The 24,106-nt window shown below is 40.7% G+C and overlaps 4 protein-coding genes across 8 annotated transcripts; 1 reads left to right on the top strand and 3 right to left on the bottom strand.

Annotated features, from left to right (window-relative positions):
* Positions 1-4,059: 4,059 nt before the first annotated feature.
* On the bottom strand, positions 4,060-11,247 carry LOC115674532 (aminopeptidase M1). The gene is made up of 19 exons (XM_030596931.2): positions 10,943-11,247; positions 10,346-10,491; positions 9,847-9,949; positions 9,346-9,532; positions 9,105-9,198; positions 8,809-8,962; positions 8,580-8,684; positions 8,386-8,502; positions 8,186-8,299; positions 7,049-7,231; positions 6,680-6,938; positions 6,446-6,567; positions 6,212-6,309; positions 5,492-5,669; positions 5,292-5,406; positions 5,144-5,211; positions 4,940-5,014; positions 4,572-4,649; positions 4,060-4,373 (listed from the first exon to the last, which is right to left on the bottom strand). The coding sequence occupies exons 1-19, from the start codon at positions 11,156-11,158 to the stop codon at positions 4,188-4,190; spliced, it is 2,598 nt and encodes an 865-aa protein (XP_030452791.1). The 5' UTR covers positions 11,159-11,247; the 3' UTR covers positions 4,060-4,187.
* A 3,527-nt stretch (positions 11,248-14,774) lies between these two features.
* Positions 14,775-21,928, top strand: LOC115674422 (uncharacterized protein At4g33100). 5 transcript variants are annotated; one of them, XR_008816402.1, is made up of 4 exons: positions 14,775-14,925; positions 15,037-15,121; positions 15,235-15,404; positions 21,487-21,928. XR_008816402.1 is itself a non-coding variant. In XM_030596814.2 (3 exons), exons 1-3 carry the CDS (start codon positions 14,819-14,821, stop codon positions 15,340-15,342), a joined length of 300 nt encoding a protein of 99 aa, XP_030452674.1. In that variant the 5' UTR covers positions 14,775-14,818; the 3' UTR covers positions 15,343-15,805. The 5 variants fall into 5 exon arrangements, 1 of the variants encoding a protein (XP_030452674.1); XR_008816401.1 differs by lacking the exon at positions 21,487-21,928 and adding an exon at positions 20,706-20,763; XR_008816399.1 differs by lacking the exon at positions 21,487-21,928 and adding an exon at positions 16,314-18,059.
* LOC115674420 (17.3 kDa class II heat shock protein-like) lies at positions 17,592-18,413 on the bottom strand. The gene has a single exon (XM_030596813.2). It carries the CDS (start codon positions 18,306-18,308, stop codon positions 17,838-17,840), a length of 471 nt encoding a protein of 156 aa, XP_030452673.1. The 5' UTR covers positions 18,309-18,413; the 3' UTR covers positions 17,592-17,837.
* Positions 21,772-22,583, bottom strand: LOC130137956 (17.1 kDa class II heat shock protein-like). The gene has a single exon (XM_056310703.1). It carries the CDS (start codon positions 22,493-22,495, stop codon positions 22,025-22,027), a length of 471 nt encoding a protein of 156 aa, XP_056166678.1. The 5' UTR covers positions 22,496-22,583; the 3' UTR covers positions 21,772-22,024.
* Positions 22,584-24,106: the final 1,523 nt, after the last annotated feature.

Genomic DNA, 24,106 nt, shown 5'->3' with positions numbered 1-24,106 from the left:
AAAATCCACATTTAAAATTAAACGTCCCCAACCCTAACCCTCCTGAGAAGGTGGGGAATCGAACTCCCCACCTCCCCCTTCCTAAGTAAGGAAGATGGCCACTGGGGCAAACCCCAGTAGTTTAGCCTCCAATTTATTTACATTCCTTCTTTTTGTTAGTTTTTCTAATCTTATAAAGGATCTATTTGCCATAACTAAGAATGTTCTTATTTATTGTGAATATCTATGTATATTAAATGCATTATGTTTTTCTCCTTATTTTTAGATTTTAATTATTTAATTGCAATTTAAAGTGGTAGCCCCCAATTTATTTACATTCCTTCTTTTGTTATTTTTTCTATTCCTATGTAGGATCTAGTTGCCATAACTAAGAATATCATCCGTTTTGTTCTTATTTATTGTGGATATCCATGTATATTAAAGGCATTCTGTTTTTCTCTTTATTTTTAGATTTTAATTATTCAATTTCAATTTAAAGTGGTAGTCCCCAATTTATTTACATTCCTTCTTTTGGTAGTTTTTCTATTCCTATGTAGGATCTAATTGCCATAACTAAGAATCCCACACGTTTTGTTCTTGTTTAGAGTGGATATTCCATGTATATTAAATGCATTATGTTTTATCTTTATTTTTAGATTTTACTTCCATAAAAATTAGTTTTGTCAAAAAGAGAAATTTTGAAGAAACCTAGTTATTTTCTACATTGTCGAGCAAATGTATGGATTAATTTTCCAGTAAAATCTTGAAAAAATTTAACATAGATAAATTTTTAACGCAGTCATGTGTTTACTGACTTTTACAGTTTTGTTGTGCATATCACCATCAATTTTTTTTGTCAGCTATCTTTTATATACATATGTTGCATGAAATCACAAAAAAAGGATTAATGCCACGGAAAAACTGGTACACATGTGATAAATTTAACCCGAACTAATTTTTTTTACCACCAAAAATCTCAAACTGGTACACTTGTGACAATTTTACCCTCCGTTAGTTTCCATTTAATTTTACCGTAAAATTTCTGAGTTGGATGACACGTGACAGTTGACGGGTGTACCAGTTTTGGGTTAGACCCCTCCGTTTGTCATAGGTATACCCGTTTGTGATTTTTAGTGGTATTAATCCAATTTAACGAAGGATAAATTTATCATAAATGTAACAGTTTAGTATTTTTTATGGTCAAAAAATTAGTTTGGAGTTAATTTGTCACAGATGTACCAGTTTGGGATTTTTTGCGGTCAAAAAATTAGTTTGTGGTAAATTTGTCGCAGATGTACCAGTTTAGGGTTTTTCGTGATATAAACCATAAAAAAAAACCTCTTTAAAGCTTTTCCAAGACAAAATCATAATTACATTCCCGTTCATGAAACTTCAGAAGATGGAATCTAATTATATCAAAGCTTTACAAAAATATGACTTTTTTTTTGTATTGGATTGACAAAAATTAATATCATTTGCGGAGTGTTCATTAGGGGCGTGCAAAGGAACCTGGAACTGCCTGAAACCAGACCGGACAGGACTGGCCCAGAATTGGCGGTTCTCATGGGGACCAATTTGGTTCTCAGTTCTAATTTACTAGAACTGGTGAGTACCGGTCTGATCCTCGATTATAAGGGTGGAGTTGCCCACCGGCCCACCCGGATCGGACCGGACCGGTAATATGTACAATTTTTAAGAAAAATTGCCAACTAAAAAAATAAAATAAAACATTTTAAGAAAAGAGAAAACCTTAAAGTCCCTAATTTGAGTTCAACACTCATCAATTGAGTGCTCATCTCATCTCACTCTTATTTTGTCTGAGTCGTCTATCTATCTCTCACTCATGGTCTCGACTCTCAAACTCAACGCCCATCGACTCACGGCCTCGATTCTCAAGTTCAACGTCTATCGACTCACGGTTTCGACTCTCAAACTCAATGTCCATCGACTCAAGACCACAACTCCGGCCGTTTATCGCCTCATTCTCTCGCTCTCGGTCACCTAAATTTGTGTGAAGCTTGGTGGAACCAACGGGCGATTTTCTGGTTCTAATTTTTCGGAATCGATCCTTAGTGGGTACTTCCCAGTTCCATAGAGGGAACCGTCCACCTGGACCATGCTCACCCCTAGTGTTTATGAACAATATCAAGATACCCCATTATGCATAACTTTTTCATGTCAATATTTTTAATGTTTTTCTAAATACCCCTATAAACTCTTACATGCTCTGTGTAAAAGCATCTTGCCAATAGTAATGAAAAAGACAAATTCTTTGATATAGTAGATGTAGAGACTTGATAAATATTTAAATATTTTAGACTAACGAAATTAAAAATAATAAACTCACCATGAAAGTAAGATTTGAGATAGGAAAGACGAAAATAGATAAGTTATTATAAGAGTAATGATGCAGAAGAGACTAGTTTTTATTTTCTAAATAGCAATAAGTTCAAATTTGATGAAAAACCATAAATAAAAACAAGCACGTGACATTCTTGATTATGTCAATTATATCCTACACAAAAATAGAAAACACTATAACAAATGAAAGTAAAAATTTGGAGACACCGCTTTAGATTACAATTGAGACTGAGGACAATATTGTCCTTTTAATTATATAGGGAGTAGAAATAGCACCGCCCAAATTCTTTTAGGGTTAATATCACAAAAAACCTTAAACTATTACACCTGTGATAAATTTACCCCAAACTAATTTTTTTGACCACCAAAAACCCCAAACCGGTACACTTGAGATAAATTTACCCTCCATTAAATTGGATTAATATCACGAAAAATCATAAATTGTTAAATCTTTGACAAACAGAGGGAAAAAACCCTAAATTGGTGCACCCGTCAACTACCACCTATCATCCAACTCAGCAATTTGATGGTAAAATTGAATGGAAACTAACATAAGGTAAATTTGTCAGAGGTGTACCAGTTTGGGATTTTTTGTGGTTAAAAAATTAGTTTGAAGTAAATTTATCACATGTGTACAAGTTTGGAGCTTTTTGTGATATTAATCCTTTCTTTTATGAGTTGTTTTAAGAGCAATAATGCAGAAAAGACTAGTTTTTATTTTCTAAATAGCAGTAAGTTCAAAATTTGATGAAAAACCATAACAAAAGCAAGCATGTGACATTTTTAATTATGACAATTAGATCTTACACAAAAATGGACAAACTAAAAAAAAAAGAAAAATAAATTTGGAATCACCACTTTAGATTGCAATTTGAACTTGTGAACCATATTGAAAGCACTGCCCTCTTTTATGATGGGTTAAATGAAAAAATAAGAGAGATAAACTCTTCACTATCGCATTCATATATAAATACTCTATGCAATGTTCACGAAACATACTTAAAAATCTAGAAAACATGAGCTCAGGCTTAAATTGGTAGTCACATCCATCAAGTCATTACATTGATGAAAAGACATGATCCTAATGAAGCAAGACAAAGAAAAAAGCAAAATAATAAATAATAAAAATCGAAAAAATTAAAATATTATTAAAAATATCTATATCCGAGCGAGCCGTGTCACATAAGACGGCATGTGCCTATGTCAGCGAATTCCCATTAAAATTGAATGAATGGACTCAATTGAAAAAATGTGAAAAGGTTTAAGACTTCGTAGACAAAATTAAAAGATCTGGAACTGAATCGGTAAAAATACAATAAGTTTAAGATTATTTTGACAATTTTCCCCAAAATTGGTGCATACCTCTTCCCCAAGTATTCACCCTCTTCCATGTTCACAATGCCAGACTTTTAGGTTGCTTTGCAAGTGCAGAGAAAGACATACTTTACTAGTCAATTTCTTCGATGTTTAAGATGTGCTCATCCGCAATAACACACCATATGAGTATTCTTGCGGCGCGAGCCGGAAGAATTTTAGGTTACTGATTTTGGCAATGATAGTTTCAGTAGCCATTCATGACTAGCTAATCATAAGGTAAAGAGAAGTATTCAGCTCAGCTGGACTTAACGTGGATTTGCTCGTTCCTCGAGAGAATCGAGGATCAAGAGCGGCAAATCTTGCCCTTTGGGACAACGGCAGAATGGATCGAACATTCGCACATTTGAAGGACGAGCTTGTTTATTGCATTCGCAACTATTGAGGTAGAGGTCAGGAAAGACACAGATGAAATGTCACTTCACATGTTTTGCGGACAAACGGTAAATCATCAAACCATAAAAGAGAGAATCCTAGTGCTTCCTGTATGCCAACTCCTTCACCGCCTCGGCAAGATGCTCTTCGTCCCGAATGCTTTGAACCCATTGTGCATTGATGTTCACCCGCTCAATGCTCTGCTTCAGTGTTCTTGCAATAGAAGGCTTCGTTCGGGTTGCAAAGAAGTCTGCCACTTCCTGGGCTTTCTCAGATGATGCAAACTGGAAAAATAATGAAAAAGCAGGAGGGGTTCTCAAGGAATTGACCACGTTTGTCGCATAAGAACAAACAGAAGTGAAAAATACCATTTAAAATAAATTCAGTCCTTGAAAACACGCAGTTTTTCACGAGAGAGTTGCATATACAAAGTTTGAACCCACACGAACACACGTAGGCAGACAAGTGACAGGATAACATACCGGTGAGACAATTGCACTAACAAACCGTGTGACAAGAAACCCGGAACCATATGTTTTCCAAATGTGTTCCCAATTTTCCTGCAATCAATGATTGAGATATTAGAGAAGAATGCCATATTAGATACGGCAGAAAGCATCATGTTATTTGGTACAAGCAAAAACTCTGCAAAAACCACAAGCAGCAACAAAAAGAATAAGAGGAGTTATACGTGCTTTCGATTCTTTGTTTCAGTTGTGGATTTTGCAATAGCCAAAATACAATCTAGTTTATATTAGCTCAAAGCCTCAAACCCAATGAGAGCATCATTGATTCATTTAAGTAAGATAAATAAGAAGTCGATATGTTCCACTGGCACTAACAGAATTACCTTCAGCCAAGTCCAAGCGGTTTCACGTCCTTCCCTGCAAACAGCAACCCCATAGACAGCATCTTGACTGCGGACCTAATGAACACCAAAGGCGTAAAACTTTAGTTTCTTATTTTTAAATCAACAAAAGGTGAACTGAATAAAGGAAGCTTCAAGGAAATAACATAACGAAGGTAGATTCAACTATTACACAAGCCACAGTACCTCTGGAGACAATACGAAGTTGAGCACTTCAAGGATGATATTAGGATCTGGACAAGAGGCCAATGAACCTACAAAGCCAAAACGTAGGCAGATTTTAGCAACGCAAGTATCAAACAGTTGCAATGCTTGCCCAAATGACATTAAATACCTAAAATGCGAGTTTTCTCCTGGCTCAAGTCAGTCTCTCTGTAGACTCTCAGCAAAGAATCAAAACCTGATCGGTTTGATGCACTCACAGTTTGCATCACAGCCACATAGGCAGCCTATAAAAACAAGTAAAAGAATGCATTTAGAGGCTGTAGGACATGAAGAAATACAAAGCAACAGAAAATGCATCAGATTGCACACCCTTCGGATGTCAGGAGGAAGAAGAGGTGTGCTCCTGTCATCTAAGAATGCATGAAAGCGCCTGCTTGCTTCCATCAGTGTGGGTTTATCTCCAAACTCTGCCAGGGCAGTTAAAATTTGTCCTCTCAACATAGCATCTAAATGACTCTCACCCTCTTTGGCCTCCCAACCAAGCTTCCTGCCAGGAAAATGCAACAAGGAAAAACAATGATAGAGCCTCACTTTCACCATCACAACTTGACATAAAACTTAACAGCAAATAATTTCTTTAGAACATTAGATAGTCAGGAATCCAAAACTTCACTACAGTGTATCAAAAGCTAAAAGCATTTCTTCAAACTTCGATATCACTTAAGCAGCTTTCTCACTACACATCCAAAGAAAACTAGACAAATTAACCTCGAAACAAATCATCAAGATGGTTTCGTGGTTAACCCATCAAGAAATAAAGGTGGAAAAGAAAATTATCATGAGTAAGTTCAAGCATAAATTCAGCAGTCTTCCAGCACTCTTAGTTAAGCGAATCCACCATAAAGATAGAAAATATCTGGGTAAAACATTGGCAAAATCTTCTAATTTCTTGAAATGAATTTAATTTACCAAGCCAAAGAAGCTTTATTGTGTTGGTTCATTTGGTATCATGGTGTCAAAGAGGTAAATTTGAAATTTGAAATTCTACCAACAAGGCTATGCTAGATGCATAAAAGAAACTGAACTTACTCTGCAGAGTATTGAAACAGACCGATGAAAAATTGTTTAATGTAATCCATTAATTCAGGAGTAGCATCTGCAGCAATTCTTGAAATTTTATAACTTATCTGACAAAGAAAGAAGTAAAATCAGTCTCAAATGCATTATCTCAACAAGAATCCACAGTGAGAATCTCTCCCCAATCCAAGTTCAGACTCACATTATATACATATAAAGTGAGCATACAGTTATAGCTGAACATACATTTATCAAATTCGATAGCACAGTATAATCAAGTTCTTCTCTGTAAGCAGCCATTAAAGTGAGCAAAGAAGTCAAGGACTGCTGGCGAGCCATACAAAGAGCAAAGGAATCATCCAGTATACCTGTTACAAGCATCCCATAACTTGGTTATGCTGATCTTTTAGGTTGGAAAGAGAGACGAAAAATGGGGGCGGGTGGAAGACGTTCAAATATTGGAAGAAATGACGCAATTACCAAATCTGTCCGTTGCAGATAACATTTCGTTCTCTATGGCATATCTTAGCTTGGCTTGAAGGTCTTCGTCATACTTCACTCTATAGAAACCTGTCTGGTCCACATTAACTTTTATCCAAGCTCCGGTTTCCTTTAAATCAATAGATGCGGATTTTGTCTCCAACAGAAAACTTTGGCGCGAATCATATGAGCCACAACAAAATGTTACTGGCACAATCCACTGTCCATCCCCGTGGGAACCGCTTGATAAAAATTGTGACTGCCATTATTATCAGAGTCATGTCACTTTGGAGCTGGTTCACTATATGGAGATTGGTAATGTACAAGAAAACACAACTTCGACATCAAAGAACTAGAACATTGTAAAACCTGTTCGAACTCTAACTTGTCATCTTTGATTTTGATGGAAACCACAGGGTATCCTTTCTGCTTGGTCCACGAATTCATTAACTTGTTCACAGGTTCACCTGATCCCTCCTCGAGGGCAGACCAGAGGTCCTCTGTCTTTGCATTTGAGCAAGCATGCCTCTTTATGTATGAAGCTAGTGATTTCTATTTTCACAAACAGAACAAACAGATGTCCATGTTAAATCTCGAGGAAAATCCACTACAAGTAATATCTGAACGAAAGTACACACTATACACAACAAAACACGGGGTGGAAGAACATTCGCATCAATAATGATTTAGTTAGCAAGTTCATTTCGTGATCCCATATTTCAACAAATTAACCAGAAGATACAAAAGACCGAGCATAGAATCTTTCTCATTTAACTTATCCGGTTTAATCTCATCACCTTAATTCTGTTATATTCAAAGAAATCAAACAGAATCATTACGAGCCCAGGAGTTTAATATTAGAGCATCTGATAATTGACTCAGCATAGTAGTTTTATCAAGCCATAGTGCATTTGCTGATTGCGGGGGCGGTAAAATATAGGCGTCAAAGGATATCACTATCATAAGTGGTAAATTGCAAGCTTGAGTGCTCTGACACCTAAGTAGAGTGTGCATTATATAAAGTACCTTATTTATCATCAAAATTTTGAACATGAGCTTAAGTTGAGATTACGTCTAAACGAAGGCTCTGTTAGGGCAATACTATCAAGCAAAAGAAGTCAATCCCAAGTCATTTGAGTATCTCATGAATTTTACAGTCTCATCAGGTCCCGAGCACAAAAAAGTGAAGCAAAATCCAGCTCAAGTTGAGAGTCTAATACTGGGTTACTATACATGGCTTAAGCTCGAGTCAGTGAAACTGCTCATAAAGCTTTTGAGGTGTGAATGTCTTCATCAGCATCACGTTGGCAACTAATTTATTCTCTTGATTAAATGATATAGCAGCAGATATTGCACTTTATCTTGGAGAACTCCTCAATAAATAATTCCTTAACAGAAAGGCCTTCTGATTGGTTCATTCACTTTCTGATTCTATACACAAATTTCACATGAACCCTCTGGGAAGTTACTTACAGATCATCATAAGCTGAGAGCTAGAAGAACTACCTGAAAACACTCAGCACCAAGATAGCTTTGAAGCATCCGGATCACAGATGCACCCTTTCTATAACTTATTGCATCGAAGATTTCATCGATCTCGCCAGCATGGTTAATCTCCACCTGAGGAGGAAAAGTCTCTTCAACTCAAGTACTTCAATGCTTACTGGGCAAAAATATCTTTTAAAAGGAAAAAAGTTTTTGCTCACCTCAATGGGATGTGACTCAGCAAGCCCATCCAGTCTCAGCCCTTCGGTAGATTCTTCAAGGAACTGAGTCCATATTTTCCACTCAGGAAACAGGCCATCAGTAGCCAAATAGCTCACCTATGCCAAGCACATGTCATACAAAACACGCACGATGGCAAAATAAAGTATAAAACACACAAAGCAAGGTTACTTACCCAAGTAGCAAATCCCTCGTTTAGCCACAGATGAGTCCACCACTCCATGGTAACAAGGTTACCAAACCACTGGTGAGCCAGTTCATGGGCTACAACTGTAGCGACCTTAAAGAAGCCCAACAAAAGTATCAAGTTTATGCAAATCGGCAACCACAAATATGAAACTTTCAAACTCTGAACAGCCAAACTAGACAATGAAAGGTAGTCAGCAAATTGTAATTTACATTACCCTCTGCTTGTTAGCTGCTGCTGAGTGCTTCTCATCATAGAGTAGAGCTGTTTCACGATAAGTAACTAAACCATAATTTTCCATGGCACCAGCAGCAAAATCTGGGATAGCAATCATATCCAGTTTCGGGAGAGAGTATGGCACAGCAAAGTACCTGGATTTCATTCAATTTACTGATGGTCAATCTAGAGATAATGATCATAAGTGCTCAGAATGTAAGAGTACTAACAAATGCAAACTACTCAGAGGTAAGCAGGCTGCAACTAACAGACAATTAAGATCTGATAAGGACATACTCTCGGTATAATTCAAGCGTCTTGACGGCAACATGTAGGGCAAATTTTCCCTGATTTTGCTTCCCAACTTGACAGTATACCCGCACCTTTACTCCTGTAAAGACAATGTAGCAGATATAAGAACAATCGGACTAATAGCAAATGGAAAAAAAAAGGCTTTCCTTGTGCACAAGGCTTTCCACACTAATCACTAGATAAACAGCTTTTCTTAAAAGAGCAGAGCAATAATCAATGACTTTACCATCAGATGTATGATCTTCAACATAGTCAAATAACCCAACGACAACCGCGACCAAGTACGTCGACATAATGGGTGATTCTTGATAAAAAACTGTCTTAACATGTCCTTCCACCTTTTCACCAACAATTGGCATGTTGGAGAGAGCTACTAGATCAGACGGCACATCTAAAGTAATTTTGAATGTAGCCTGTCACACCATGCATCAAAGTCAGGTGAACAAATTGCGTAACTTCAATAAATGCCCACCTAAAAAATACATTTCATGAAGTTAAAAAAAGTACATAAAATCAGATCATTAAAGAGATTGGTAACCTTTCCAACCAAAAACAATAAGAGATTGGTAACCTCATATAGACCAAACTAGCGGAACTATTAAGGGTGCATCAATCATCTGAAGAAAAGAATGACACCTCCCTCAAAGGTTTGTACCACCACAATAAGCATGGGAAGATCAGTAGGACAGTTGCACATAAACCACTCGTGTAAAGGAAAGATAAGAACCTTGCATGCAGGCTCATCCCAACACGGAAAGCATCGCCGAGCATCAGCTGGTTCAAACTGAGTAACTGCCATATTCTTCTTCTCACCGTTGTGCTCATAAGTACTGGACAGAGTTAATTAGAACACAAGCAAGTGAATTAGGCCGTCCACAATTATTAAGTAATACATATTCGTCTAATTCAGAAATTAAGTGACAATACTAACAGTGTTAACATCTCATAATCCAGTAATTCATTCAAAAAACTAAGTACCTCTAGATCAACGTATAGCAGAAAGGCATAGATTCAGAAGTAGTAATAGAAGACGCACAGTGATGTCCCAAATGATGCAGGGTAAACAACCAATGATATTTTATAAAAGAGGAGCAGAGGAAGCAAGTGGTTGCATGAAGCTAAATCTTCATTTGGTTAAATAACATCCCAATTGCTTTGAAATCCCCGTTCCACAATCAGATAATGCTGAAGATCATCATGTTCTGTGTTTCCTTGAAAATAATTACCTTCTGTAAAACCCTTTCATCCTATCATTAAGAGTTCCATCAAAACCAATAGCCAAAACTCCAACCCCAGAAGGCAGTATCTCGGGGAACTCCAAAACCAATATCTCATCTTCCTCAACCAAGTCAGCTTTACAAGGCTCGAACACCTGCTCAGCAATTTCGATATCGTCAAGTCACTTCACACCACCAAATCCTCTACATACCAATTAACACAAAATAAGATAGAAACTAAAATCTCAAAACTCGACGACGATAGCCTCGACTATGAGCCAGCCCATAATCTCAAAAAACAGAAATTCCAAATTAAAATGCATTCATCATCGGAAAATAAAGTCAACAATGCCATTTTGCATGCTGAATAAACAGAAGATGAAAGGCAACCGATCGATCAAATTCAGACCGCAATCAACCAACCAAGAAGAGCAAAACGAGAATTCTGAAAAAGTAACATCGCAAGTTGCATACAAACAGAGAAACGCCCAATCTTCCTCCTAACCTTAAACATGTCGCAAACCTCCTACCTCAAAAAAAAATTCCACATTTTTAATGAAAAAAAAAAAATTTGAACACGTCTGGTAAGAAGACTCGAGGAATCACCTCGGAGGACGCTTTGCTGGTGAACGAGACGGTCCCGTCCTGGATCGAGAGGTCGGCGGCATTGAGGACGATGAATTTGGTCTCGCCGACGATGTCGAGGTCGACGGCGACGGAGCCGGCGAACTTGCAGGCGGCGAGGTCGGGCCTGAGGCGCACGTCGTAGCGCTTCGGCGACGCGAACTTGGGGAGGCGAGGCTGGCCCTTGAACTGCTCCATCTCCGCGGCGATCGGATCTTCTTGCGACGACGTCACAGCTCAGTCTCTAGCACTCTCTCTCTCTCTCTCTCTCTCCCTATCTCTGTCGATCGATCTCGAAATGAGCGGAGGAAGAAGACGAGCTCGAGGGGGAATTTATGAACGTTTTCGCATTGGCACGCACGTGAGAAGTCACGTGAGCTCTTGGGGTTTCTCGTGTTCCGGTTCCGGCCGGTTCCCAGTCCCTTTGCACGCACCTAGGAACCATGTGGGTGTCTCGGTATTCTATTTTGACAAGTTTTGAGTTTTGCTCTCTCTACTTCTCGTTTTTTGGATTTTGAATAATCTTGTTGAAAAATACGTAATCTTGTTACTCGACATATGCATGTCATTTTTTTTTTTGGTCATATGTACAATCTAATTTTTGAAATTTAGTTTGCTTGATGTGGTGGATTAAGAGCATCGTTACGAAAATGTATCAAGTTTGCTTTGAAACTGAGGTTTGATCCAAAAGATTATTGCCCCGGTTACTTTTGGCTGGCGCTATTGCTACCCCTCATATGACCAAATCCACCCACATTTTCATTAAAAAGACAAAGTTGCCCATAATTACCATAACAAAGAATATCACACGTTTTGTTCTTGTTTATTAGAGATATATCATGTATATTAAAGGCATTATGTTTTCTCTTTATATTTTAGATTTAATTCCATAAAAATTAGTCTCGTCGAAAAGAGAAATTTCGAAGAAACCTAGTTATATTCTACATTTTCGAAGAAATTCCATATTATGGGATAATCGCATGAAACCACAAAAGAAAAACCTCTTTAAAGCTTTTCCAATACAAAATCATAGTCACGTTCCTGCTCATACTTGGAAAGATGGGATCAAATTTTATCAAAGCTTCGCATAAAATGAAGAACTTTTTGTAAAATGCCATTGAAATTTCATTATTTTGGATTGACAAAAATAAATATCATTCGCGGAGTGTTTACGAACAATATCAAGATGCCTCATTGTGCATAACTTTTTCATGTCAATGTTTTTAGAATTTTTCTAAATACTCTTTAATGTATTATATACTCTGTGTAAAACCATCTCGCCAATAGTAATGAAAAAAGACAAATTCTTCGATATAGTAAATATAGAGACTTTATATATATTAAAAAAAATTCAGCAAGAAAGTAAGCCTGTGAGATAGGAGGGACGGAAATTAGATAAATTGTTATAACGGCAATGATGCAGAAGAGACTAGTTTTTATTTTCTAAATAGCAATAAGTTCGAATTTGACGAGAAACCATAAACAAAAACAAGCATGTGACCTTCTAAATTATGACAATTGGATCCTACAAAGACAGAAAAACTAAAAAAAGAATGAAAGTAAATAAATTTAGAGTCACCACTTTAGATTGCAATTAAAATTGAGGATAATATTGTCTTTTTAGTGAAAACGGGGTGAATTTAGTTATGTAAGGAGTGGCATTTTTTTTATGATGTGTCAAAGGAATAATTAAGATCGATCAACTATTCACTATCGCATTCATATATTGATATGTGCACGAAACATAATTAAAAATCTAGAAAACATGAGCTAAATTGGTAGTCTCATCCATCAAGTCATTACATTGATGATTAGACATGATCCTAATGAAGCATTTGCATATTGAGACATGAGCATGTCATACGCCAATCAAAGTAACCAAAATTCTTTTTTAGGATCTATTTGTTTCGCGAAAATTGAATAATTTATGATTTATAAAATATTTTCTTAAAAATGATTGCTTATATCACTTATAAAAATGAATGAACGAAAAATTCACAAAAATATTTAGATATAAATTGTTGTCGGTAATGAAAATATTTTTTATTAACTAATTACTTTAAGCAATATAAATAATCATTTTTAGGAAAATAATTTTTGAATTATTAATTTTCCATGAAACAAACGAAGCTTTGATGTCAATTCATCATCCTTAGTCGTCCATTCTATGCTTTGCTTGGACTTTTAATGAACCGGAAAAGTAGACTTAATATATGAATTGCGATAACATCGTAAGGATAAAATTTTTATAAAGAAAACGAAAAATAAAAAGAAAACACTTACATAGGCGTTTCTTATAACACAATGGATGAGATAATCATACAAAAAATGTTAAACTAATTGTGCATCGGTCAATTTAGTTCGAAACATTTTAATTTTGTCAATTTAATCCAAAACCTTTTGACCATTTGCCAACGTAGTCCTTCCAGCCAATTTTAACCGGAAAATTGTTGACATGAAAGTCGTGCCACATAAGACAGTCAGTGTCCACATCATCGATTTTTCGATCAAAATTGGCTAGAAGGACTACGTTGGCAAATCGTCAAAATGTTAATGATTAAATTGGTGAAATCAAAAAAGTTTAAAACTAAATTGACTGCTGTACAATAGATTACGATCTTTTGGACAATTTTTCACAACAACCGTTAATTGATCTTTTCAAGGAATACGGTTCCACAAGAGCAAAAGCAATGAAAGGAGTTAAAGCATTAGACAACTTTAATCTCAAAGATGATTCACCAAGGAATGAGGAAGAGAGGGAATAAATGCAAAGGAAAATATCATCTCATCTCTTGCTTGAGGAGTCTGTGTTGCTTCCTATTTAAGTGCTACTTCTTTATCTCCACATCAAGGAATCAGAATAAGTGGGGCTGACAAGCAATCTAAGTCCTAGGTATCAGATGCTCTTGCCTAACCTTGCATTTTAAGTCTTTAAAATCTGTTATTATGTTGTTATGTCAAGATTGTTCGTGCTTAATTAATTTTTTCTTTTGTTTATTCCATCTCTGACCTGAAGCCAGCCTTATTTTTGTGCATATTTTACATTCTTCCCTAGACATCGGGTTCTGAGTTTCTTGTCCACTAAGTCACACCTTTCAATAATGGTAAATTCTTTCACTCATCATCTTATGGACCACCGCATCATCTTTAAGCATGTGCAACCATTGATGTGTGCAGTCATGATGCTCACACGGCAGTGTTTTTCCAACGCGATGAGAACCCTTCATCGATTTGCTTCTTCAATTCGCACTTAACTTTAGTATAAATATCACAACATAGCCAAATTCCCCGCACAATAATATGGGCCGAGTCTGGCGTCGGATTTTATAAAATCACCTCATTTCGATACGTACTTCTCAACTAAAAATGAGGCCATGATATCGGTGCTTCGACTCCTTTTTTTAGCCATCCCGTTTGTCCGTGAAACTCGCCCGCATTTCCTCGTAAGAAAACATCGATCGAAGCGAAACTGAAAATGCTAAACGCCGACATATATGGGCACATAAACCGGTCAAAGATGGCGATCTCTTGATCTAAAATCAAAATGGTTCGAGCAACCATGACCAGTAGCCGGTGCTTCCCTTTCTCCCCAAGAAAGGTCAAGAGCCTCTACAATTTGTTTGGAAGTCAATGTCCGATTGCGAGTCTCCCCCTCAATTCGGTCAATAGTATACATTACTACTCGTTCGAAAGTTGTTGGGCTTGCTATCGAAAAGCCCAATGCTTCGAATTGGGCCGCGAATGAGTACGGTAGGCCCACAATGGGGGCCCATCTGAGCTCTTTCAGTGAGAGAAAGAAAGAGAGAGCAGCTTCTTCGTTGTTGTCAAACTGCGTTGGAAGATTTCCTGGGACGACGGATGGGGATCGTCAGAGAGAAGAAGCCCAGATCATCTTCTCCGTCTTCTCCGTCGTCGACGTCGCCTTGCGCCGATCTGAGAGCCGCCTACCACAATTGCTTCAACAGGTAAGCCCCGAATCGGCGCAGCCAAGTGGAAATTCATGAAAATTTGTCTTGTTCCTCTTCCGTTTCCGATCGTCAAACCCCGTCAAGATGGCTTCTTTCGGTGATTTTCAGGTGGTACTCGGAGAAGTTCGTGAAGGGTCAGTGGCAGAAGGAGGAGTGCGTGGCCGAGTGGCAGAAGTACCGAGCTTGCCTCTCCGTAATCCTCGCGATTCTTGGTTTTTGCCAAATGCGATGTTATGATGTTGATTGTGGTTTGCCTGTGGATTGCAAATTTTTTTCCTGTTTGATTTTCCGGGGTTTGTTGTGAAGGAACATTTGGAGGACAAGCACCTGAGCCGGTTCTTGGAAGCCGAAGGCCTCGACGGCACCGCGAGAGCTGCCGGTTTGGCGGGCGCGGCGGATGGGCGCAGAGACTAGTTCGTCAGATTGGCACTGCGTCGAGCGATGAGATATCGAACGTGGATGGTGATTTTTTCGAGGTGATTGTTCGTCATTTGATTCGAGAATTGATTTTGCTGGTGACATTTGATTGCTGTAGATGCGGAGGTTATATTTGATTTTTTCCAAGCCATATCTACTTAATGTAGAGAAAGAAGAGGCTGGTTCATGGAATTAGAGTCGGGACGACATTAATGAACAAAGAACTAAGTGGGACTATTCATTTGTCGCTGAACGAAGCATAATAATGAAGAACTCAATGGAAAGGTCTTGTAAGGAGGTCCATTTTGGGTGGGGTGGTGCTCAGTGTGCTTCTTCAGTATTGGCATGTCTCTTGATGATGCAGAGTTTTCTAAACTAGGAATTCTAGCGACACGTTTAGAGGTTTGTAAAACTCATTTCTCCGTCAAACGTCATTTTTTCAATGGCATTATGTTTAATGGTGAGTTTCCTTTTCTATTTCTGTTTTTGTCGGTAGAACCACTTAAGGATCTACAATAAGCGGAAAAGGCGGAAAATAAGGACAATTTTCTGTTATGATGGGTTAGTCCTCTTGCAAGGTCAGACTGATGTAAAAATAAGAAGGTAGTTGCCGTGCTTAGTTCCTAGTGAATCCTAGGCCTGAACTGAAATTAAGTGCATCAAGTATGGAGTGGCTTCTGTGCGTTTCTCCTGACCGATCCTTTTGTTTCTCCAAAATCAATCTCTTAAGGGTTTTATAGTAAGAACTTGCATAATGCATGAGCGTTAATAACTTTTGGGGAGAGGAAGTGTCATCAGGAGGTCATTCTCTCAGCGTCCACCTAATTTCTTTGCTGATAACCTACAAATTTTATTGTGAACCTATGAAACCTTGGAGCGCAGTGGCCATGCTGGTTGTGTAGCTTGCGTACGGAAGGAATTGTCTCTCTCAAAACAACTAATGGAGGTATTGCTTTCTACTAAATTAGGTGAACTCACAAGGCTGGGAGACTTTGATGCCCTAAGGGTCGTCTTGACATCTGAAGATTCCATTAGGTGGTTGGGACTCGGAAGCGGTGCAGGAATTTCTTGTTCTGAAAATTAAATCAGCCTATTGTATTTTACATTGGTTCTAACCCGGTCATCTTGCTTACAGTTGAAAATCATGAAATACTCTCTTACCAGTTTTGTTTTGTTACATGGGGGACGTAGATGTATGAGTTCTTCTTCTTCTTTTTTTCTTTCGATTTTCAATTGGTGAAACAATACATTTCTGTGTTTTATCGCAGTGTTTTAACAGTTATACAACACATTTGGAGGATATACTCAGACCCTTATTCTCCTCTATCTTCTGAATTGTGACCAATTAATTATGAAGTTTGCTGTTGCCCCTCCTTGTTCCTTTCTTTTCTTCTACTTTGAGCCATCTTACTTGGTTAACCGAATCTGAAAGTGTTTGATGTCATGATGACCTTGAAATGAGAAATTGTGATTGATGTGAAAATTGCGTTTCTCTGATGGTATCTCGCAATCCCCTGATAGCAACTTTCTGTTCTACTAATGACTATGGGATCGCACGTCAAGGAAACTATGGCATTTTTTTGATGTCACCTATTGAATAATATGAGAAAATAGTAGGATGTGAAATTGGAATAGTGTCGGCTGCTCGCACAAGATATCCGAGCAATAAATGTACATTTGAGTAAACAACTGTCCAGGACCATGGCCTGTCTTCTTCTTGTCAGTATAATCATACATAATAACTTAATAAGCATCAGAGCATGTTCTATTTCTTTAACAGACGGGTTGTCTCCACGCCACTTCTGGCCGTACTTCCTGTCCACCTAAAATCCATCTTCTCTGGAGTATTTTCAATTCCTGATTCTGTTCCGACGTCAATGGGGGTTGTCAAATCCTTCTCCGGCAGGGAACGAATCTCTATCTTAAGGCATTGTGGGCCAGTTCCGGGGAGGACCCAGGAACCCTCTCTCGATGCGAACTCATCGAGAGAGAAGAACGTCGGCACTGAAAATTAGGCTCTCTGAGCGTGCGTCGATACTACTCGTCCACAGTTTGGGTACAATCGGTATTGTGGTGTTGGGCATTTTGGCAAAGTCGTCGTAAAGAAATAAAGAAGAATGTCTCACATCGTCATCGACTCATTTCCAAGCAAGAAGGGCATGTACCATTTTGAACTCTGCTCTGCTCATGTCAAGATTGTGAATTAAAGGAAAATATCGAACTAAAGAAGATACGAACACATCCAGTACACAAACACATCGACTGGTTCATTCATATAAGCACGAGCCAAACATCAAACACATAGCCTACTAGACATAGCACGTGAAAATACTTCAATTCCACTCGCCAGTTTGGATATCTCCAAAACCGAAACGAAAAACAAGAAAACACACTTGAGCAAACTACGCCATCCTTTCATTATTCTTCATTCCCCATAAGACTTGCAGACTCGCTCACCGAAGCCGCTAGAGCTCAGCTCCGCGAGGCCACTTTCAAGCGACCTTGACCTCGACCGTCTTCGGCTTCTTTGGCTCCGGTGGGGGCAGCTTCTCCACCGTGACCGTCAGCACCCCGTCGCGGCACACCGCGGAGACCGCCTCCGTGTTCGCGTTCTCTGGCAGCGTGAACTTCCTCATGAACTTGCCAACCCGCCGCTCCATCCGCAGGTACTTGGCCCCCTCCTTCTCCTCCTCGCGCTTCCTCTCGCCGCTGATCACCAGCACGTTGTCGTCCTCGACCTGGACCTTGATGTCCCCGGAATTGAGGCCCGGCATGTCGACAACGAAGGCGTAAGAGCCAGGGAACTCCTTGACATCTGCGGGGGTGGCTGCCATGGCCCGGGCGTCGCGGACGTAGGTGCGGGTGGGGGCGTTGAAGGACTTGTCGACCTCGTCGGGGACGTCCATGAGGTGGTGGAGGGTGGCGAAGAGCGGGGAGTCGAGGCCGGTGAGCCTGAAATCCATCGTTGCTGCCGTCGTCCTCCTGCTGCTGCTGCTCGATCGGTGAAATTTGCGTGGGAGATCGATTTGAAGTTGAGTTGCGTTTGATCGCAGTTTGGTGCGGAGAGGAGATGGTGGGAGCGAGTATTTATAGGTTGGCGTTTTGGGAAAGTTCCAGAAGATTTGAGGGAATGATGCAGAGGTTCGAGACGGTTCGAGGTCGCTACATGGGATGCTTCTAGAAGCCTAGAAGACTCTAGAATATTCGTTCTTTTTTCGGGCAGTTAGAAACTAGAAAGTTCCCTATTAGATGATTAGTAACATATTTAAAGAAAAGCGTTAAAAAAGTCATAAACCTTCTGTATTGATATCAATTTAGTTCTGAATCTTTTTTTGGTGCCAATTCAGTCCTTTCGGCTAATTTTGGCCGGATTTTAGTGACGTGGATGCCGGCCGACTTACGTGACACCGCCGGCACTGACGTGAACAATTTTTAATAATATTTTAATATTTTTTCGATTTATTAAATATTTATTCTAATTTTTTTCTTTTTTTCTTTCTTTTTTTTTCTTTTCCTTCTTCTTCTACTTTTGGCTGGTGATTAGTCCGATCATTGGCCATGGCCGGCCGCCTAGCTAGGCAAGGCCGTCATCGCTCGCCATAGGCGTGGCCCGGCCAACCCTCACCTGGGCGAGGGCGTCCCTGGCGAGGGTCGGCCTCGCCCAAGCAAGGCTCGGCGAGGGTCGGCCTTGCCCAGGCCAGATCTGGCAAGGGGAGCCCGCTGGTGAGGGGAGCCCTCGCCGGGGCTCGCCCTTGCCTAGACTAGGGTTAGCCTTGCCGGGGCTCGCCCGCCCTCGCCTAGGTGAGGGTCGATTGGGCCTTGCTTGTGGCGGGCGACGGCAGCCTAGTCCGGGCGACGACGGCCTCGCCCAGGCAGCCGGCCAAAGGTAGAAGAAGAAGGAAAAGAAAAAAAAAGAAAAGAAGGAATAAAAGAAAAAAATCAGAAAAAATATTTAAAAAATCGAAACAAATATTAAAATATTATTAAAAATTATCCACATTAGCGTCAGCGGCGTCAAGTACGTCGGCCGACGTCCACGTCACCAAAATCTGGCCAAAATTAGCCGGAAGGACTGAATTGGCACAAAGACAAAAGGTTTATGACTGAATTGACATAAAAAAAAAGTTTGGAACTGAATTGATACCAATGCAAAAGGTTTAGGACTTTTTCAATACTTTTCCCTTCATCTTTGCAAAGTACACTTATTTTTTGGTCAGAAAATATACTTATTTGAAAGATAAAATTTCTTTGCGAGATTACCCGTTCTTTCTCCTCCTCCACCATCTCTCTCCTCCTGTCACTGGCCCGCCGGCCACCACTTGCCCTGCCAATTGTCCCCAATTGCCATCGCCCTCATACTTGAGGCCGACGATGGTCGCTGCCTCGGATCTGGTCCAAATTCTGGTCTAGCGACCTCAACATGGAGCAAATTAGGGCTTGGTCTCCCATGGCCACCGAGACCTATTAGCTCGGTGTGACTATTCATTTGTCGCTGAACGAAGCATAAAAATGAAGAACTCAATGGAAAGGTCTTGTAAGGAGGTCCATTTTGGGTGGGGTGGAGCTCAGTGTGCTACTTCAGTATTGGCATGTTTCCTTGATGATGCAGAGTTTTCTAAACTAGGAATTCCAGCGACAAACATCATTTATTCGATGGCATTATGTTTAATGGTGAGTCTCTTTTTTCTATTTCTGTTCTGTCGGTAGAACCACTTAAGGATCTACGATAAGCGGAAAATAAGGACAGTGTCCTGTTATGACGGGTTAGTCCTTTTGCAAGGTCGACTGATGTAAAAATAAGAAGGTAGTGGCCGTGCTTAGTTCCTAGTGAATCCTAGGCCTGAACCGAAATTAAGTGCATCAAGTATGTAGTGGCTTCTGGGTGTTTCTCCTGACCGAGGCTTTCCAATTTCTGGCTTCTCATTCCTTTTGTTTCTCCAAAATCAATCTGTTTAGGGTTTTATAGTAAGAACTTGCATTGTGCGTGTGCATTAATAACTTTTGAGGAGAGAAAGTGTCATCAGGAGGACATTCTCTCAGTGTCCACCTAATTTCTTTGCCGATAACCTACAAATTTTATTGTGAACCTATGAAACCTTGGAGCGCAGCGGCCATGCTGGTTGTGTAGCTTGCGTACGGAGGAATTGTCTCTCTCAAAACAACTAATGGAGGTATTGCTTTCTACTAAATTAGGTGAACTCACAAGGCTAGGAGACTTTGATGCCCTAAGGGTCGTCTTGACATCTGAAGATTCCATTAGGTGGTTGAGACTTGGAAGCGGTACAGGAATTTCTTGTTCTGAAAATTAAATCAGCCTATTGTGTTTCACATTGGTTCTAACCCTGTCATCTTACTTACAGCTGAAAATCATGAAATACTCTCTTACCAGTTTTGTTTTGTTTCATCGGGGACATTGATGTATCTGAGTTTTTCTTCTTTCTTTCATTTTCTCTTGGTGAAACAATCCACTTCTGTGTTTTATCACAGTGTTCTAACAATTATTCAACACATTTGGAGGATATACTCATATCCTTATTCTCCTCTATCTTCTGAATTGTGACCATTTGATTATGAAGTTTGCTGTTGCTCCTCCTTCTTCCCTTCTTTTCTTCTACTTTGAGCCATCTTACTTGATTAACCGAATCTGAAAGTGTTTTGATGTCATGATGGCCTTGAAATGAGAAATTGTGATCGATGTGAAAATTGCGTTTCTCTGTTGGTATCTCACAATCCCCTGATAGCAACTTTCTGTCCTACTAACGTCGAGGAAACTATGGCATTTTTTTTATCTCACATATTCAATAATATGAGGAATAGTAGACTGTGAAATCGGGAATAGTATCGGCTGCTCGAATAAGATTTCCGAGCAATAAATGTACATTTGAGTAAACAACTGTCCAGGTCCTCCAGGACCATGGCCTGTCTTCTTCACGTCAGTATAATCATACATAATAAGCATCAGAGTATGTTCTGTTTCTTCAACGGACGGGTTGTCTCCACACCACTTCTGGCCACACTTCCTCTCCACCTGAATGCATCTTTGGAGTGTTTTCAATTTCCGATTCTATTCCGACGGCAATGGGGTTGTCAAATCCTTCTCCGGCAGGGAACGAATCTCTATCTTAAGGCTCTGTGGGCCAGTTCCGGGGAGGACCCGGGAACCCTCTCTCGATGCGAACTCATCAGGTGAGAAGAACGTTGGTACTGAAAATTAGGCTGATCAGAGCAGAGCTCGATACTCGGCCACGGTTTCAGTACAATCAGTATTGTGGTGTTGGGCGTTTCGGCATAATGGGCGATTCGGCAAAGTTGTTGTAAAGAAAGAAGAATGTCTCACATCGTCAATAAAAACGTATCAGTTCTGTTCATGTCAAGATTGCGAATTTAAGGAAAGTATCGAACAAAAGAAGATACGAAGACATCCAGTACACACAATACATAGACTGATTCATTCATATAAGCGCGAACCAAACATCAAACACATAGCCCACTAAACATAGGCAACTGCATAAGAACCTGCAAAATACTGCAATTCCACTCGCCAGTTTCGATATCTCCGAAACCGAAACGAAAAACAAGAAAACACACTCGAGCAAACTACGCCATCCTTTCATTATTCTTCATTCCCCATAAGACTCGCTCACCGGAACCGCTATAGCTCAGCTCTGCGAGGCCACTTTCAGGCGATCTTGACCTGGACCGTCTTTGGCTTCTTCGGCTCCGGCGGGGGCAGCTTCTCCACCGTGACCGTCAGCACCCCGTCACAGCACACCGCGGAGACCGCCTCCGTGTTCGCGTTCTCCGGCAGCGCGAACTTCCTCATGAACTTGCCGACCCGTCGCTCCATCCGCAGGTACTTGGCCCCCTCCTTCTCCTCCTCGCGCTTCCTCTCGCCGCTGACGATCAGCACGTTGTCGTCCTCGACCTGGACCTTGATGTCCCCGGACTTGAGCCCCGGCATGTCGACGACGAAGGCGTAGGAGCCGCGGAACTCCTTGACGTCGGCCGGGGTGGCCGCCATGGCCCGGGCGTCGCGGACGTAGGTGCGGGTGGGAGCGTTGAAGGACTTGTCGGCCTCGTCGGGGACGTCCATCAGGTGGTGGAGGGTGGCGAAGAGCGGGGAATCGAAGCCGGCAAACCGGAAATCCATCGTCGCCGTCGTCCTGCTGCTAAATTCTGGGTTTTGAGGAGCTGGTTTTGCGTGGGAGATCGATTTGAAGTTGAGTTGCGTTTGATCGGAGTTTGGTGCGGAGAGGAGATGGTGGGAGGGAGTATTTATAGGTTGGCGTTTTGGGAAAGTTACAGAAGATTCGAGGGAACGATGCGGATTGCGGAGGTTCAAGACGGCGGGAGGTCGCTACCGGGATGCTTCTAGAAGCCTAGAAGACTCTAGAACATTCGTTCTCTTTTTGGGCCGTTAAAAACTAGAAAGTTCCCAAGTGGATAATTACTTAATTAGTAATCATAACATTAGGGCTGTCAAAATAACCCGATCAAACACGACCCGACCCGAATCGATCCAATCCGATCCGAAAATTTTTGTTTTGGGTTGAGTTGGGCCTCAACTTGTTTGGGTAATAATAAAGATAATTGGGTATTGTTTTGTATTTATTGGGCTCGGGTACCCAAGCCCAACCCAAACAAGAAAACCATTTACATTTCTCTTCCACGTCTCTCTCACTCTCTCGCTTCTTCTGCGATTTCCGAGTCCTCCATCTAGGGCTTCCACAGCCTCACCGAAGGCAAGACCATCCAGTTCTCAATCGAGTCCGACAGCAACCACACCGGCAACATGACCAGCCCCGGCAGCGCCACGGTGCAAGGATTTATGCTCGGTTCGCGCCAATCTCGATCCGCACCGCCCGTTCTCTCTTCCCCTTTTCCTATGGAAGCCATGGAGGGTCCGGATTGAAGCCCGAAATGGCGGCCTCCAGACTATCCTCGGCGATTGTGGCAGCGGCGGAGTCCACGCTCTCGACCCGCGCGTACGCCAACGCTCCCTTCCCCTCCGTCGCAGCACGCCGAAGATGCCCCTTCCGGCGCGGCCTCACCGGCGAAGCCTAAGCCTCCCGAGGAGCCGCGAGGTGCGGGGTTCGACCTGGAGGTGTTGGAGAGGGGAGTGAAGGCCCTCCGCGAAATCAACAACTCTCCTCATGCGAAGCAGGTCTCTAGTGTTTCTTTTTTGTTGTTGTTTGATTGTTGTCTTCGGCTCGATTGTGGAGGAACCCGAGACGGGTTGATGGCGAGCGGATATGAAATGGGAGGTTCTGATGGTGGTCATTTTGAATTTGGAAATCAGAGATATTCATTTTTGGTCGTGGAATGAATTTGGCAGGTTTTTGAGGTAACGAGAAAGCAAGAACATAATCGTTTGGCTGAGTTTGAAACACGGAACCTGACCCGGATCAACCCGACCCGATCACTTGGCTATATCTTGTTCGGGTCTTGTCTCGAGTCGGGCCGAGCACACCTATCTAGTATTTTGGATCGGGTCGGGTATCATGTAAACTCGACCCGACCCATTGACACCCCTGCATAACATGTCTGATGTTGCAAATATTCCCCATGTGTAGCGTTTATTCTTGTATCTACACGGGTATTACGTATTAGTCTACGTATGATCGACTTTAATATTTTCTTAGCGATTTTATCTTGATGATTTGTGTTTACGTGACTTGACTTATCAAGCAACGGTGTCATTGGGTTAAGTCAACTCGACAATGATTTATCAGTCGAGCTTGCACTTGAACTTAATTCAATA

This window comes from Syzygium oleosum, unplaced genomic scaffold (genome assembly GCF_021117445.2).
Source record: "Syzygium oleosum isolate NSW1041296 unplaced genomic scaffold, Sole_v2.1 Sole_v2.04, whole genome shotgun sequence".
In the NCBI taxonomy this organism is placed as follows: Eukaryota; Viridiplantae; Streptophyta; class Magnoliopsida; order Myrtales; family Myrtaceae; genus Syzygium; species Syzygium oleosum.
Note: the sequence above shows the minus strand (reverse complement) of the source record. Positions and strands in the feature narration are given on the sequence as shown.

Bases quoted from the DNA above. Each gene is read 5' to 3' on its own strand.
- LOC115674422 (XM_030596814.2), top strand. From the start codon at position 14,819: ATGGGGATCGTCAGAGAGAAGAAGCCCAGATCATCTTCTCCGTCTTCT. The intron at 14,926-15,036 runs GTAAGCCCCGAA...GGTGATTTTCAG, and splicing joins TACCACAATTGCTTCAACAG to GTGGTACTCGGAGAAGTTCG. The intron at 15,122-15,234 runs GTAATCCTCGCG...TTTGTTGTGAAG, and splicing joins AGTACCGAGCTTGCCTCTCC to GAACATTTGGAGGACAAGCA.
- LOC115674532 (XM_030596931.2), bottom strand. From the start codon at position 11,158: ATGGAGCAGTTCAAGGGCCAGCCTCGCCTCCCCAAGTTCGCGTCGCCG. The intron at 9,950-10,345 runs GTAATTATTTTC...AACTCTGTCCAG, and splicing joins ATGAAAGGGTTTTACAGAAG to TACTTATGAGCACAACGGTG. The intron at 4,650-4,939 runs GTAATTCTGTTA...CATTGATTGCAG, and splicing joins CCGCTTGGACTTGGCTGAAG to GAAAATTGGGAACACATTTG.
- LOC115674420 (XM_030596813.2), bottom strand. From the start codon at position 18,308: ATGGATTTCAGGCTCACCGGCCTCGACTCCCCGCTCTTCGCCACCCTC.
- LOC130137956 (XM_056310703.1), bottom strand. From the start codon at position 22,495: ATGGATTTCCGGTTTGCCGGCTTCGATTCCCCGCTCTTCGCCACCCTC.